Source organism: Canis lupus, chromosome 28 (genome assembly GCF_003254725.2).
Source record: "Canis lupus dingo isolate Sandy chromosome 28, ASM325472v2, whole genome shotgun sequence".
Lineage (NCBI taxonomy): Eukaryota > Metazoa > Chordata > Mammalia > Carnivora > Canidae > Canis > Canis lupus.
Genome location: NC_064270.1, coordinates 9,456,042 through 9,473,467, shown reverse-complemented (window position 1 = coordinate 9,473,467; position 17,426 = coordinate 9,456,042). Strand labels below are relative to the sequence as shown.

General features: G+C 37.3%; 1 protein-coding gene across 15 annotated transcripts in view; it reads left to right on the top strand.

The window, feature by feature from the left end:
* The window catches only part of LOC112672109 (RNA/RNP complex-1-interacting phosphatase-like), a 74,517-nt gene that overhangs the window by 15,536 nt on the left and 41,555 nt on the right, over positions 1-17,426 (top strand). For 12 of the 15 annotated variants that reach the window (XR_007406848.1, XR_007406846.1, XR_007406847.1 and 9 more), the window contains exons 2-7: positions 21-96; positions 2,701-2,832; positions 5,132-5,255; positions 12,152-12,212; positions 12,320-12,366; positions 12,767-12,842. Coding sequence is in view for 8 of the 15 variants with exons in the window: in XM_049103482.1 (XP_048959439.1) it covers positions 21-96; positions 2,701-2,832; positions 5,132-5,255; positions 12,152-12,212; positions 12,320-12,366; positions 12,767-12,842 (516 nt within the window). In the remaining 7 variants the exon portion in view is untranslated. The remainder of the gene's footprint in view (positions 1-20; positions 97-2,700; positions 2,833-5,131; positions 5,256-12,151; positions 12,213-12,319; positions 12,367-12,766; positions 12,843-17,426) is intronic. The other 3 variants (XR_007406850.1, XR_007406851.1, XM_025466726.3) reach the window with 2 other exon arrangements.

Below are 17,426 nucleotides of genomic sequence, written 5' to 3'. Positions count from 1 at the left end.
GTTGTTTATTTTCATTGCAGGTGGAGGACTGTGACGCCAATTGGACATCCTGTACCTGGAACACGATTTATTGCTTTTAAAGTTCCTTTAAAGGGAGTAAGTATATTATTTTCTTACCTATGTTATAAGGAGACTTGAGACTAATATGATCCATGTTTACTTATTTTTTCATAAAAATATGTGAAATTTCCAGCAAATGTTTGACATTATGGAGGTAACAGTAAACCTTTTCAGCCATGTAATTATTAATTGTTCATGCTAGTGTAAGAGACTAGTTTTGAATTATTTTTTTTAATAACAGCTTAATTGGTATATAATTCACCTAATCACATTCGCCTATTAACGTTTACAGTGATTTCTTAGTATATTCATAGAATTGGGCAGCTATCACCACAAGTTTAGGACATTTTCATCACTCCTTATTTCCTCCCCAAAAAACCCATGCACAGGAGCAGTCACTCCCCTTTCTCCCTCACTCCCACCTGCCACCTTGTAGGCAAACACTAATCTCCTTCCTATCTTCATAGATTTGACTGTTCTGGACCTTTCATGTAGATGGAATCATGTAATATCTGTCCTTAGTGATTGGCTTCTTTAGCATAATGTTTCAAGATTTAACCATGTTGTAGTGTGTATCATACTTCATTTCTTTTTATTGACAAGTTAAATTAATTTTTTAACAATTCAACTTAACTTATTGAAAACATTTAACAAGATTAAATACTTTTTGAGAGAAAATATCTTTTTTTTTTTTAAAGATTTATTTATTTATTCATGAGAGACACACACACACACACAGAGAGAGAGAGAGAGAGAGAGGCAGAGACACAGGCAGAGGGAGAAGCAGGCTCCACACAGGGAGCCTGACGTGGGACTCGATCCCAGGACTCCAGGACCACGCCCTGGGCCAAAGGCAGGCGCCAAACCGCTGAGCCACCATGGGATCCCCTGAGAGAAAATATCTTTAATCCTATTGTTATTTTTGCTTTTCATGTTTTGACCTATTTAAAAGTGATAGTCCAAAATAAAGATGGATAACTTTTGAGTACTCTCCCCCCAAATCAGCATTCCTTTACTGATTTGTCAAATCCATTGTACAGCATTTCCTAAAAGAATCAAAAGATACTTGAACCCCATGCCATGTTTTATATGGCCTCAGACCCATGGCAGCTTTAGTTTCTCCTATTTGCTCTGACATTGGTAATGTGTGAGCAGAGTTCAGAATCTTTCATACTGGCCTCCTAATTTAACTTAGATTTTTCTCTTTCACTGGTCTTTAAGTTACTTTTGTAGTATATTGAGATTTTAACATACTGAGATTTTAGTCTATTGAGAAGTAACTTGAAGTTACTTTTCAAGTATACTTGAATATAATGAATACATTTTTTAAAAAGATTTCCTTTATTTATTCATGAGAGACACAGAGAGGCAGAGACATAGGCAGAAGGAGAAGCAGGCTCCATGCAGGGAGCCCTATGTGGGACTCAATCCCAGAACTCCAGGATCACACCCTCAGCCAAAGGCAGACGCTCAACCTCTGAGCCACCCAGGTGTCCCAATATAATTAATACTTTAATTCACATACCACCAAGATCACCCTTTTAAAGAATATAATCAAGTGGTTTTTAATAAATTCATAGAGTTGTGTAATCAACGACACTAATTCCAGATCATTTTCATGCTATCAGAAAGAAACCCTGTACCCATTGGTAGTTACTCCCCATTTCCCCTCCCCCTGGCCACCACTAATCCACTTTCTGTCTGTAGATTTTCCTGTTTTGGACATTTCATATACTGGAATCTTGCAGCCTGTGGCTAGCTGTTTTCACTTAGCATATTTTTGAGATTCATTCATTTACAGCATACAATTCATTTCTTTTTATCTCCAAATTGAATTAATTTTAAAAACTTATCTATATTTGGCTTTGTAGTACGTTATTAACTGCAGTTTTTTTCTTATTAATCATATAATACAAAAATCAAATCTTTTGTACCATCAGTGCACACTACTTAGAGCAATAACAAATACAGCAGTCTAGAAGAATGCTGATAAGTTTATAGGCACTGACCAAAACTATAGATTTATCTCCAGACAATCCATATATAACATTTGATAACATTTTAAAAATTCTATACTCTTCTCTGTTTAATATAAACATGGAAATTTAGAACCTGGGAGAAAAATGAGCATTTAATCAAACGAGTCAAACTGGTATCATGTGCTGGATAAAGATGAAAATCTCTGGGTTACAATCTTGACTGCCATCTAGCCTGTGAGGTTGGACAAGTAATTTAACTTTTCTTTCTTTCTTTTTTTTTAATTTTTAATTTAACTTTTCAAAGTCTCAGCTCAAATGAGAATTCTACTACAAAATTATTTTTCACTCAGAGTTAATACTTTACTTCAAACTGAACTTGGTGCAAGGAAATTCCAGGGCACCAAAGCAGGATAGTTTCTTTTTGAAGTGTTCTGAGTCCTTGGTGAGAAGGACATGTGTAAAATCACTGAAGCAAAAGATGTAAGTATGTTTAGGCTCTTCTCACAGCTCTAATTCCTTATGAGCTTTGACAATGTTCTTTAAAGCTATGACAGTTTTCATTGATTCTTTTTGCCTTCTTATGTTTTCTTTTCCTTGTTTGTTTTATGTTAGGTACATTTTATCTGTATTTTGTAACATTGCTGTTCATTTTTCATTATAGGCAGTTAATCAGAGACTTACTCCAACCCAGAAGTTTACACCAAAAGATTTGATCAGTGCAATAAAAGCACTAAATGTGGAGCTTGGATTAATTATCGATCTAACATATACCACAAGATATTATGAAGTTAAGGTAAAGTTAGATATGTCTTGAAATAGAAAAGGTTTTTTAATATGGCATTTAGAAAGTAACTCTTGTGGCCATGTCAATATAAATTTCAGAATTTTCCATGTGTAATTTCTTAGAAATCTTCTTAATCCTTCACATGATCATGTAATACCTTTTTTTGAAAAGGGTTGTTTAGAGAGGAAAAAATGGAATGTTTTCTTTCAAGAGAACAAACATAGAATAAAGGAGTATACATAGAAATAAGAAAGGAAAAGCAAAAAAGGGAGCAAGGAAACAGAAGGAAAGAGCAGCATGATGGAAAAGAAAGCAAAAGAAAAAAGATAAAAACATGAGATGCATATTACTCTACAATAGTGTTTTTTTTAACTTTCTTTTGCAGCAAAATCCTTTCAATTATATCTTGCTCCAAAACCCATTATATAAAGCAGATAAACTGGGAAGTGTACTGGCCGAAGCAGGAGATTAGGATCCACTAGGCCTCATCATCCTCCAATCCTCTCCTCCCTGTCCCTAAGTCTTGGTGACAGGACTTAGCTAAGGGCTCTGAAGAGCAAGAGAATTTTAAAACCTTGTTCTAGAGAGAATAACTCTTGAGCCTTGCTCTTCAGTTGGATTGGTGCTATCCAAGGTGTCTCTGTCATTCCTGCCCTGATTAGGTGACATTTAGTCTTGGATATTTTGCTGCCTTGTCAAATTTCATCACACGTATAACTAAACATACTATCATTTCTTTAGTTCCATACCACTCCTTCTCAAAAATACAAATTCATAATCTCTTCAGCTTCCTTGTTTCTCCTGAGCCTATCAGTCAAGTTCAAATCACTTGAGTCCTCTGTCTTCCTGGTGCCCTCTATCAAGAATTAAACCCTATAGATTTTTTTCTTCTAAAGTGTGTCTCATATTCTCTAGCTTTTTTGCCTCATTCTTCAGGAGCTAACCTTTTTAATTCTTCTTTGAGTAGTTGTTTCTAAATGTAATTTTCATGCCCATTCCAGGTCCTTTCTAAAAAAAAATCTCAGTTCTCTCAGCCCTCCCCACTGTTTAAATGTATCACATCTAAACTCCTCTCCCTGTTTTTCAAAGCCCAATTTAATCTGACTCCCTTCTCATCATGCTCTTTGTTTCTTACAACAAACCATCTCTTCACTATCTCATGAACATTCTTATTTTTCTGTGCCTCAAATCATTCCATAAACTTGGAATTTTTTTCTCTCCCTCCCTATCCAAAACTTTACTTTTTCTTCAAGGCTTAACATTTACAGCTTCTCGTGAATTCTTGTGCATATTTATTCAGCATATAACTATTCAGAGGTCATTATTCTTATTTTTCTAAAACTATTAACTGTGCCTAGGATCTTACTGTGTGTATTTTACACTCACTGCCAACCTTGATATTCTTTAAATGAATGTTGCTAATTGATTAATTGGTTTACTTGAATGATGAAATTAGCCCTTCTATTTTTAGGCTCTCCACTTTAGACTTCTTGCAAACTTAAGAATGAGTCAGGCAAACATGTAACCACTTTAAAACAGCCTTACTAAACATTGCCTAAGCTGACATCTAGAATCGTAACACTAACTATAGAGTTAACACTCTAAGTTTGTAATTTTTTATTTTATTTATTTATTTATTTATTTATTTATATTCATTCATTCATTCATTCATTCATTCATGAGAGACACAGAAAGAGAGAGAGGCAGAGACACAGGCAGAGGGAGAAGCAGGCTCCATGCAGGGAGCCCGACGCGGGACTCGATCCCAGGTCTCCAGGATCACACCCTGGGCTGCTGGCAGCACTAAACTGCTGTGCCACCGGGGCTGCCCTGTTTGTATATTAGGTTGACCCTGTGCCTGCTTAATCACTTGAATCCCAATCTCATGACTGTCATTGGCCACTAGGAATGTGGCTATTTTATAACTTCTTTTCATGTAGACTACAAAAGAGTTCCACACAAATAGAAACTCCTAGGTGTCTCTGTCAGTTGAGTGTCCAACTCTTGATTTTGGCTCAGGTCATGATCTGGAACCTGGTGTCATGCTCCGTGCTCAGCAGGGAGTCTGCTTGAGATTCTCCTCCCTCTGCGCCTGCCCCCCATTTGCACACTTGCGCTCTCTCTCTTTCTCTTCCAGAATAAAATCTTTAACATTAAAAAAAAAAGTTCAACACAAATTGATTTAAGGTGTACCTTCAGTATAGTCTTTGTACCTGATTTTAAAAATATTGAATTACTGGTAAGTTTTAAGTTGAAGAATTTGTTTTTAATAACTTATAATTGTTGCATTCTATTTTCCCATTTCTAGGATTTACCTAAAAGTATACATTATAAAAAACTTTATACTGTTGGACTTGAAGTCCCTGACAATGCTACTATTCTACAGTTCAAAAAGTGGGTCAGAAAGTTCCTGTGGGAAAATGCAGAAAATGGTAATAACCTTTAATGTAATCAAAATGTTTTTAGTTAATTGATAAAGAATTTTAGTAGAAATTATTGTAGACCACTTAAAGGTGATATAATATATATATTTCGTTTATATACTTCTAGTTAAAAGGACATTATCAAAGATTTCCCCTTAGATTACAATGCATGACCCTCATTTAAAAAAGACTTGGTTTGGAGAAAGTAAAGCATACAGAAAAGGTGCATTGACTTTGCTTTGCAAATAGATTCCCTACAGCATTCTTTAAATGCTGACACCCTCGGGACAGATAAAAATATAACTCAGTATTTTAAAATTGACTTATAAATAACTTTTCTTGAAAGAATATATAGCATAAAATAAGGTACATCTTAGTCTTTTTGGTGTACAGTTTAGCTTCATATAGTAAAGAAAGATAAAACTTACAGCCTTATGTAAACCTTTTAATTCCATGAATGTATTTTGGGGAATGTCTTCCCTAAATAAACAGAAGTATAGGTAAACATGTGAACAAGAATGTTCACTGATGTGTTTATAATACTGAAATATTGGAAGGGATCTAAAGGATCATTAATATGAAATTGATTAAATTCCTGCATTTACATACACATATGGAAAAATAGGCAGATGTTAAAAACCGAGTAGAAGAATATTCTTAGTGACTTGGCAAAATGCTTGTGCAATATTTGTAAATGGCGATTTCACTGCATAATTATATTTATAAATAACATGAGCAAACATACCCGTGAAGATAAACATCACAATGTTAGTAGTGGCATCTGATTGTGATTTTTGTCTTCATATTTGTACTTCCTATGTTTTAGGTGTTTTGTTTTTTATAATGGACGTGTTTATAGTTTTAAAAGATTGCTTAAAAAAACAAAGTGTTATATCCAATTGTTCGTTTTGTTTTGTTTTGTTTTTTAAGATTTTATTTAGTCATGAAAGACACGGACAGAGAGGCAGAGATACAGGCAGAGGGAGAAGTAGGCTTCCTTCAGGGAGCCTGATGTGGGACTCTATCCCGGGACCCCGGGATCACTACCTGAGCCAAAGGCAGATGCTGAACCACAGAGCCACCCATGTGGCCCTATCCAATTGTCTTAATGCTTAGTAGCCAAAGACTTCTGTCTGGTAGAGGCTTTACCATAGACTGTGGAAGACCTCAGAGGTGATCTAGCCACATGAGCATCCTCACTGTAGTGATTGCCTGCTTGTCTGGGTCATAAGAGCTACTAAACTTCAAAATTAGTAAACTAGAGTGTATCTAGGATTAGTCTCAATGGCTAATAAATACTACTTATGGACAGTATGTCTATAGCATAGATTTCTCAGGTGACACCTACACTCGGCGAAGTTCTCATTCTCCTACTCCCACTAGATCTAACACTTTGGATGCCGTCCTTTCTCTCCCCACCTGTTAGTCCTTCTAGGTTTTTTTTTTTATGTTCCTTACCCTGCCTGCCCTGCTGGCTGAAAAAATCAACTCTGCTTTCCCAACACTTTTAGCTTTCTTAATTTCTCTCTTCTTTTTGACCTTTCCCCGTACCTGAGCTAAGTAATTACAATAAATATCAATTGCTCCTTACTTTCCTGCATCAGTCTCCTGAACTAAGCAATTTTTTACATCTAGAAATGTAAAAATGATAAGAAACCTATTTTTGAGGTAAATGAACAGAAAGAAAAGGATGAGGTTGGTACTTCCTACCTAGTGTTGTGGCCTTAGGGAAGAATTTCAGGAGACAAGCCCTACTTCTTCTTGGAAGTGGCTTATTTCAGATGCATTGCTAATGGAGCCTGAGAAGTAGAATTGGTTTCAGGGTTTCAGGCTGATAGGAATGGTTACAATGCTAGCTGCACACAGCAGCCTTACTCTGGACCTGCTGCTTCTAATTTTTCCTTTGTCTGTCTCAGCAAATAAAAAACAGCTTCTTAAGCTTATTTACCCCAATAACTAGGCAAAGGGGATTGGAGGGGGTGTGGTAATTCCTGTTTGTTAGACTATTTATTTTAGGAAGACAGATTTAATGAATCAGAACATTGTTCCTACTAGATACTGCTAAGCAGTGTAAAGTTACATTTTAGTTTATGATACCAAGAGTTTGTAATGCTTTGGGTACTAGAACATTGTGATCTTAAGTTCTTGATTTTAAAAACCAAGTGGAGAAAAAAATCTGTAAAAAGAAAAATCTATATGTAGGCTGAAAAGACACTGTTAAATAACAAAAATTCAGTTGAGTAAATTAAAGATCAAACTGGCTTTATTCAGTGATTCATGAAATGGCCAGCATCCCATCTAGCAAATAGAAAGGAGCTCTATCCAGAAAAAGAAAGGTTTTTAAAGGCAGAGAGAAAATTATTCGCAAAGAACGCATTTTAGGTAAGGCCACTCTCCTTTAGGCAACTCAAAGGGTCTGTCAGCTGATTATCTCCTTTTGCCGCTCAGGACATTCCAAGTTGGCTGTTAAAAGTCACATTTCGGGGATCCCTGGGTGGCGCAGCGGTTTGGCGCCTGCCTTTGGCCCAGGGCGCGATCCTGGAGACCCGGGATCGAATCCCACGTCAGGCTCCCGGTGCATGGAGCCTGCTTCTCCCTCTGCCTGTGTCTCTGCCTCTCCCTCTCTCTCTGTGACTATCCTAAATAAATAAATAAATAAATAAATAAATAAATAAATAAATAAATAAAAATAAATAAAAGTCACATTTCTGGGAGAAGCTGAAGCTGCACTTAGGTATTAAATTTTGGTGGGGTTTAGCATAAGTGATTCCAGTTTGGGCCTGTTCTCTCCTTTTTAACAATACACATCCCTTTTTTATCTTTATTCTAAAAATTAATCACCAGCAGATCTTCAAGAAATATTTTCTAAAATACCATGTAAATACTCAACCCTAGTTTAATCTAACAGTCCTCCTTCCCTTCTCCTGCATGCTAGGGAAGATGCCTCCACAGTATGGCTGGGTGCCACCATGGGGCAATGGTTAAGGGTTTCAGTTGGATTTTTAGTGCTGCTTGGCAGTCCTCTCCCTGTCCCCTGCCAGCTCGCTCATCTCCTTCTGAATCTTGGCTACATCACACTTCTTCATGCTCAGGTAGCATAGCTCCCCACTTCTCAGGGAAAACAGAGATCCCTTTCTTACTCTCACCTGCATCCATACTCACATATTCTTCCTTCCTTCTGCTTTCCTAAGAAAAGCAGACCAGACCTCCACCTCTGCTCCAGCCCTGCCTTCAGGACATTTTTTCATATTCTCAGCTCTGTACTACCAATGTATAAACATGCACGGGCCTCTCCTAGGTCTTAAAATAATCCTCCCTTCTCCATCTTGAAACCTTAATTCTTTCTTTCATACTGTTTCCTTCTTCTGTTGATTACACTTTTAGAAGAGTTGTCCCCACTCATTGTGTCCATTTCATTACTGTTCACCAAGGAGATTCTTATTGACCACCCATAATCTGATTTCTGCAGCTCTCTAATTGTAGTTTAGTTGGAAGCTTGTAGAAATCCAAAGAATAGTTTTCTATCTGTATATTGCTTAGATCTCTTTAAGCTTAACCTCTGCTGTTCATTCCTTCCTTAAAACTTTCCTCTTGGCTTCTATGATACTGTTTTCCTCATTTTTTTTCCTACCTGTTCTTCAATGTTTTCAGTTTTCTAGCCAGTAATTTCCTTTTCCTAGTTTTCTTTGCTAATAATTTTCCTCCCTCTCCCCCCCACCTCCTCTCTGCCATTTATTCTACTCAAATCCTTGATGACTCCTGTTCTTAAGATTCTGTGCTTTTGGCAACTGCAGAGCTGGGGAGAGATCCTGGATGTCAGATCTCATTGTCTTCCCAGTCCTTCCATTCCTTCCCCAATCCCCTCAGTAAAATGATTTGATTAAAAAAAGAAGTCTTTTCACTTCACTTTGTCTCATCTTTTCCTGTTTTCAACTTTCACCTCCAAACCTGTATCTCTTGCACAAACCTTTCTCCTGAGTTCCATGTTCACATGTACCTTGTATCCACCATGAGGTTTATCTGGCACCAATAAACTGAACAAGTCAAAAACAGAACTCTTTAATCTTCCTTCTCCTGCCCCTATCTCCCCAGATATACTCTCATCCCTCTGATCTGGGTTATTTTAATGGCCTCCTGCATAGGTTTCTTGTCTCTACTCCCACCAGTCATTCCTCCAAACTTGCATGAATTTCTTTCTAAAATGCACATGTAATCAGGTCTTACTTAAAATCCTTCAGTGGTATCCCATCTATTAAGCACCAGATTCCTTAACAAAGTGCTTCATGACTTGATTTTTGGCTTCCTTTTTAAAAGCCTCTTTTTTAAAAGTTTATTTATTTATTTATTGTAATTTCTACATCCAACGTGGGGCTCGAACTCATAATCCGAGATTAAGAGTTGCACACTCGGGATCCCTGGGTGGCTGGCGCCTGCCTTTGGCCCAGGGTGTGATCCTGGGGTCCCAGGATGGAGTCCCGCGTCGGGCTCCCAGCATGGAGCCTGCTTCTACCTCTGCCTCTCTCTCTCTCTCTCTCTCTATGTCTATCATGCATAAATAATAAATAAAATCTTAAAAAAAAAAGAGTTGCACACTCTTCTGACTGAGCCAGCCAGGCACCCTATAAAAGCCTCTTATATTTTTTTCACATATGTTTCATGTGTCTATTTCCCACACAAGTGCTGTACTCCTAGCATTTGCACACTCACCTGTCCTATTGAAATGTTTTCCCATCTTGTTTTTGATGAACTTCCTCTCATTTCTCAAGATTATCTCAGTGTTTCTTTTAAACTTTACTCTGAAACCTCCTCTGCCCCAGTGCAAATTTAAGGACTCTTATGTATTCTCATAACACCTTGGTGTACATTCATCATGTATTCTTAGGATAAATGCTTTGTTTTCTTATAGCTCTTCCCCTACTAGACTCTAAATTCATTGAGGTGCCAGATAGATTCAACTGGACTTAACCTGCCTATCATTGTTTAAATGAAAACCTCACCTTTGTGTTGTGTGTATGTGTGTGTAAAGCCATATGGAGATATTTGAAAAAAATATGTATTTAACAGGAAAAAATTTTCAGATAGTCATCATTCTTCTACATGCAAAGGCCATAAATTAGTTCTATTATTTTCTACAAAAATAAATTCCATTTCATTCCAACTATAAAATAATGAAAACAGGTTTCTAAAATCTATTATAAATTGATTCTAAATATTTTCACCTGGAAATTTATGGTATTTGAAGGTAATTTAAATACCTGGAAATACGGGTTTTGACTCTGTGTCAGTTGAAAACAGTGCCCTAAGGCAGCCCAGGTGGCTCAGCGGTTTAGCGCCGCCTTCAGCCCAAGGTGTGATCCTGGAGACCCCAGGATCGAGTCCCATGTTGGGCTCCCTGCATGGAGCCTGTTCTCCCTCTGCCTGTGTCTCTGCCTCTGCCTGTGTCTCTGCCTCTTTCTCTCTCTCTCTCATGAATAAACAAAATCTTAAAAAAAAATAAAAAAGCAAACAGTGCCCTAGCGAACACTAAATGAATGCTTCCTGAACTTTCCTTCACATATAGCCCTTAAGAGAGGTAGCAAATTAGCTCTTTTGAGAAGTTCTGGCAGTTGAGAGGATAGGAAAGGTGAATATAAGGTAAATACAAGTGAAGAAAAAAACATCTAGAGCATGAATCTTACTGAAACATTTCCTTAGAATTGATACCCAGGAGATGAATATGACTCTTAGAATCCATCTTCTCTAGGGAAGTACTCAAATTTTAACATCATGGGTAGGGAAACTCTTTAAAAGATAGGTCCCTTCCACCATGCAGATAAAGGTTCCTGGCCCATCCACCAAGGTCAGTAGATTCATCTTTTAATTCTTCAACTGTGGTATCAAATAATGTGCCTTACAGGAGAAATGGTGTTACTATTAACCAGGAAGTATGAGTACATTTCATTGAATGCAAAGACAATTAAGATCAAAGAAGTAGAGCAGCCCAGGTGGCTCAGCAGTTTAGCGCCACCTTTGGCCCAGGCATAATCCTGGAGTCCTGGGATCGAGTCCAACATCTGGCTTCCTGCACGGAGCCTGCTTCTCCTTCTGCCTGTGTGTGTGCCTCTCTCTCTCTGTGCCTCTCATGAATAAATAAATAAAATTCAAAAAATACATATATCAAAGAAGTAAGTTTAAAATTATTTTTCTTTTTTCAAAATTTTTAAAAATTATTTCTTTCTGAATGATGTTTGAAGCATGTTATTCATGATCATGATATAAACTTTTTTTTTTAAGATTTTATTTATTCATGACAGACAGAGAGAGAGAGAGAGAGAGAGAGAAAGGCAGAGACACAGGCAGAGGGAGAAGCAGCCTCCATGCAGGGAGCCTGACGTAGGACTCGATCCTGGGTCTCTAGGATCACACCCTGGGCTGAAGGCGGCACTAAACCGCTGAGCCACCCGGGCTGCCAGGGTGGCTTTATATAAACTTTGTCCTTCATTTAATTATCCTTAAAAATTCACCTTTTAATACTATAGGGTGAACACAGAAAGCCTGTTTCTTTCCTGAATCTTTGATAGTATGCCTCTAACATATTAGATTTAAAAATTTCTTTTTTAAGATTTTATTTATTTATTCATGAGACACACACAGAAAGAGAGGCGAGACACAGAGGGAGAAGCAGGCTTCAAGCAGGGATCCCAATATGGAACTCAATCCCAGGACTCTAGGACCACGCCCTGAGCTGAAGGCAGCCGTTCAACCGCTGAGCCACCCAGGCGTTCCAAGATTTAAATTTAATGACTAAGAATTCAACTAGTGGTAGATATTTTTATTGAAAATTATATTATAAATTGTGTATAAAACATGTTATACTTTTTTCACTGAATTTTTTCATACCTTTTTTATTTTTTTACATTTTATAGGTAAACTCATTGGAGTTCATTGTACCAATGGAATTAACAGAACAGGATACCTTATATGTAGGTAAGAATGATGTAGGTGCTAAATTTTTAGGTCTGTCTTCTCGAGAAGAAAATTTTAAAATTCAACCTTACCTATTCTATAAAATTAAAATGTTATTTTTAATTCAGGTACCTTATCGATGTTGAAGGCTGGGATCCAGATACAGCAATTCAAGGTATTTTTAGAAAGTTCAACTATGCTATGAAAATGTGTCTAGTGCCATGTAAATCAATATGGATCAAAATATGTATAATAATGATTTTTTCTTTTTTATTCTAATTATTGCTTTTTTGTTAATATCTTTTCAACTTAATACATTTTTTTAACTTAATACATTTTAACTAGATTTTTCGTATAGTAATTTACTCAACAAAAGAACATGGGAACATTAAAAATTTAGGTAATAATGTTTTTATATTAAGATATGTATAAATTTTTAGGATCTCATCAGTGCTACCAAAATAAATCATTTTATTACATAATTTATTAGCTTGTGAGCGAAATCCAAGGATCTTGTCACAAAATTTATCTCAATTTTATTTGATCAACATTAATCCTTCATTGATTGTTCTTAGCATTTGGTGAGGCCCGTGGTCATCGAATAAATGGATGTGTGTACTTAAAGGATCTCAAAACTCGACCCATGAGAAGGTAAATTTTAACCTGGACTGTGAGTTGTATCTTATCCAAGGATCTTATTCCTTAGTAAATTTCTTTCTTATGCTTTGCACTTTTCTTAAATTAAAACCTTCATTACAGCTCTCATTGTTAAATATAAAAACCAAAAGAAAACTAATCTGTATACCATTTGGACACTCTGTTGGCCATAACCAATTCTTGTGTTCAATATATTCATAAGTTTTAGGAAACTATCCTGAAGAATAGTAATCATAGTTAAAAGCTACCATTGTTACCCTGTCAAAAAATTTATACTTTGTCATCTCCTAAATTTAGCATCAGAGGGCATTGGAGAAATTAATTTGAACTGGAAGAGCTTTAAGTATAAAAGTATTACCAGTCAGTGACCTTTACCACATCAGAGGAGCCTTGAAATGCCTCTCCTAAAATGGTAGTCTTTGACTCGAAGATATAGTAGATACAGCTGGAGAATGTTTTAAAAAGACAGATTTCAGGGATCCCTGGGTGGCGCCGTGTTTTAGCGCCTGCTTTTGGCCCAGGGTGCGATCCCGGAGACCCAGGATCGAATCCCACGTTGGGCTCCCGGTGCATGGAGCCTGCTTCTACCTCTGCCTGTGTCTCTGCCTCTCTCTCTCTCTCTGTGTGTGACTATCATAAATAAATAATAAAAAAATAAAAATAAATAAAAAATAAAAAAGATTTCTAGGTCCCACTAGATAAGCTGCTAATTTAATAGGTTTAATGTGTTTTGGAAGAGAAGTGTCAGGAATTTGATTTTTAAAAGCTTCTCAGTATTGGGAGCCAATGTGCTAGACCATATAAATTGACTCGATAATTTGTGGGCTGCCAACCTGAGTAAATTGAAGAATGTACCCTTTAGTACATAAATGATTTGACTTCCTTGATAGAACTATTGATCATCATCTCATAATATTTTGAGATTGCTTTTTAGAAATAGCAGCACAGGGACACCTGGGTGGCTCAGTCAGTTGAGCATCTGACTCTTGGTTTCGGCTCAGATCATGATCTTGGGGTCATGAGATAGAGCCCTGAGTGGGGCTCCATGCTTAGTGGGAAGTCTGCTAAAGTTTCTCTTTCCCTCTTTCTCTGCTCCTCCCTGCCTCACATATGTATGCATGCTCCCTCTCTTCCTCTCTCTCTCTCAAATAAATCTTAGAAAAAAAAAACAGAAATAGCACAGTTTAATAGTGAATAGATAAAAGATGCAGTTGCTTCTTGAGATGTATACTAATTCATGATACTAGGTATCATCATAGAGGAGCATATTTTTCTTTGGGCAAGAAATCCTATGCCCACTTTATTTAAAAACTACATCAAGCAGGATGCCTGGGTGGCTCAATTGGTTACATGTCTGCCTTAGGCTCAAATCATGATCTTGGGATACTGGGATGGAACTCAACTTTGGGCTCCCTGCTCAGCCCTTCTCTCTTCCCTTGACCCCTCTCACCTCCGCTCATGCTCTCTCTCTCTCTCAAATAAATAAATACAATCTTAAAAAAAAAAAAAAAACTGCATCAAGCAAGTTACTTGGACAAAAAATTTAAACGATGGGCTAGGATACAACTTGCTTGTTTATTCACTTTGAGAGTGAAATTTAGTAATTCAACAAATATTTATTGAATATCTGATATATTCCGGGTACCATTCCGGATGCTGGTGATATAGCAGTGAGCAAACAGACTAAAATATAGAGCTTACATTCTACTTGGAGACAAACAACCAACAATTTAAATAAAAAATGTAACTTGTGATGTGGTGTGAATTACTGGAAGAAGTCCATAAACCTGGCAAGGAGAATAGAGGATGTTGAGGTGATGGCAGGGAAGGTGAAGATTTAGAAAGATCACCAAGGAAAGCCTCACTAAAAAGGTGAAATGTGACTAAAGGCCCGAAGGAAGAAAGGGAGCAAGCCATGTGATTAGGAGATAGTAGTTTTATTATGGTTATAATATGGTTATTATATGGTTCTGCCACATTTTAAGTCTTGAGTTCAGTTCGATATATCACATTTTAAATTACTGAAAAACCAAGGTGAGTGATAACTGAGTCTCATCTCTCCTATAGCATAGCAGTGGGGCAGTTAAATTCAGCATTTTGGTTTTTGAGCCTCACAAAAAAATAAGTACTAAATTTTTCGGGTGCCCTTTGGCTCCAAAATGCAATGAAGAAAATTTTTATTGACCCTGGTTATTGCTTATATAGAAATGAGTTCTCAGTGTGCAGAAGGGGAATGTGGAAACTAACTATTAAATGGGACATAAACACATCAGGTGTTTATATTTTAAGCACACAAGTAGGGATATAGCTCCAGAGCCTAAAATTAAAGACAAAGGCAGCAAAACTTTAGCAATTTTTAAAATTTAGTATTTACATAACATTTTTCCAACTTTATATAACTGTACAACATGGTAATTTGATATACGTATATATTGTGGAATGATTACCAAGATCAAATAATTAACACATCTACCACCTCATATACTTAACTCTTTTTTTGTGGTAAGAATGCTTAAGATCTACTCTCAGCATCTTTTAAGTTTACAATACTGTTTTATTAACTATATTCACCACACTGTACATTAAATCCTTGGAACTTATGCTTCTTATAACTGACAGTTTGTACCCTTTGAACTGCATTTTTCCCTGTTTCCCTGGCCATTTACCGTCACCACCACCATCCCCATCCCCGGCAACCACAATTCTGTTCTTTGAAATGGGCTGGGTATTTTTGGTTTGGGTTTTTGTTGTTGTTTTTTTAGATCCTACAGAAAGTATTTATCTTTCTCTGTTTGGCTTATTTAAGTTGGCATAGTGCCCTTCAGATTCATCTGTGTTGTTGCAAATAGCAAGGTTTCCTTCTTTCTTAGGGCTAAATAGTATTCCAGTGTGGGTATGTGCATGTGTGTGCGTGCACCTTGCCCTCTTTTCTTTCTTTTTTTTTTTTAAGATTTTATTTATTTATTTGAAAGAGACAGCAAGAGAGAGAGCATGAGCAGGGAGAGGGGCAGAAGCAGGCTCCCCCCTGAGCAGGGAGCTCCAACATGGGACTAGATCCCAGAACCCAGGGATCATGACCTGAGCTGAAGGTCGATGCTTAACTGACTGAGCCACCCAGGTGCTCCCCACCTTTTCATTATATTCACACATTGAAGGACTTTTAGGTTGTTTTCATATTCTGGCTATTGTGAATAATGCTGCATAATAATGATCATGGAAGTACAGAGATCTTTTCAAGATGATGATCTCATTTCCTTCGGATAAATACCAAGGAGTAGGATTGCCAGATTATATGGTAGTTCTATTTTTAATTTTTCCAGGAACCACCACACTGTTTTCTATAATGGTTGTACCAGTTTACATTCCCACCAACAGTGCACAATCAGCTACACTGATGAGGTTTGCTGGGGTTCTCCTGCTCTCTTTTTCCCTGTGGGGTGAAATCCCTCCAAGGGATTTGCTGACACCAAACTGCTTTGAACTGGGGGATGGGTAAAATTCTTTCTATGCTTTTCTATGTGGCCATAGAACCCCACAAGTTTTCTGCTGCTTCCTCGTTGTAGTCCAGAGCTTTCTTAGATCGGTTTTATTTGTCGTTAGTTATTGTTTTGTTGTTTTGGGGGGAGATGAGCATTGGTATCTCTTACCCTTCCCATCTTGCTAACATAACACCTCTATACAATATTAATTTTAAGAGATGAAAGACTGTTTCCAGCTTAGATATGTATAATGCTGTAATTTCTATGTATGCTATTATAAAAGGATTTTATTTAAAACTGGATATGGTAGTCACCATACTTAAATCCAGTGTTTACTTTTGCCAAGTATTTCTTACTGAACTATTTATAAGGATTTATAAGAGGGGTGCCTAGGTGGGCTCAGTTGGTTAGGCATCAGACAGTTGATTTTGGCTCAGGTCATGATCTCAGGGTTGTGGGATCAAGCCCCACATTGGGCTCCACACTGGGCATGGAACCTGCTGGGCATTCTCTCTCTCCCTCTCTCTTTGTCTCTCCCTTTTCCCTTTCTTATTCTCTCTCCTCAAAATAAGTAAAAAAAATTTGTAAGAGTTTAATTGTGCTTCTAATTAATGAAAAGATAAAAGGCTATTAGAGGAATTTTTATTAGCCAATTTATAACGTATAAATCTTTCTTAGACCCAAGATTTCAGAGCAGAAAAAAAATGATAGGACTAGACCTTCTGCTTTCAGCCATGAGAGAATAACAGGAACCAGATTTACTCTCCCACCTAACAGCTAAACAACTTAAAAAGCAGAGAAAATATATGAAAAGACAATTTTCAAGAAGTTGGATACCAAGCCTGGTGGCCTTTAGCCACCAGAGCTGCAGTCCGTGGGTCTCTGTCCAACTCAAGGTCTTCAGTCCTAGCAAGCTCCCTGTTGGTCGTGGGCAGTGTAGCAACTTTGACCTCTCCATGTCACCAAATCCATGCAGGGTGCTGGAGCCCCTCTGCACTCTTAGTGGCATCTCTCCTTGTGACTACAGGGGGCAGCCGTGTGTCCTGTAAGCCTGCATTGCTGTTCTGAGTTGATTAGGGGGCTGGGTGGAGATGTAAAT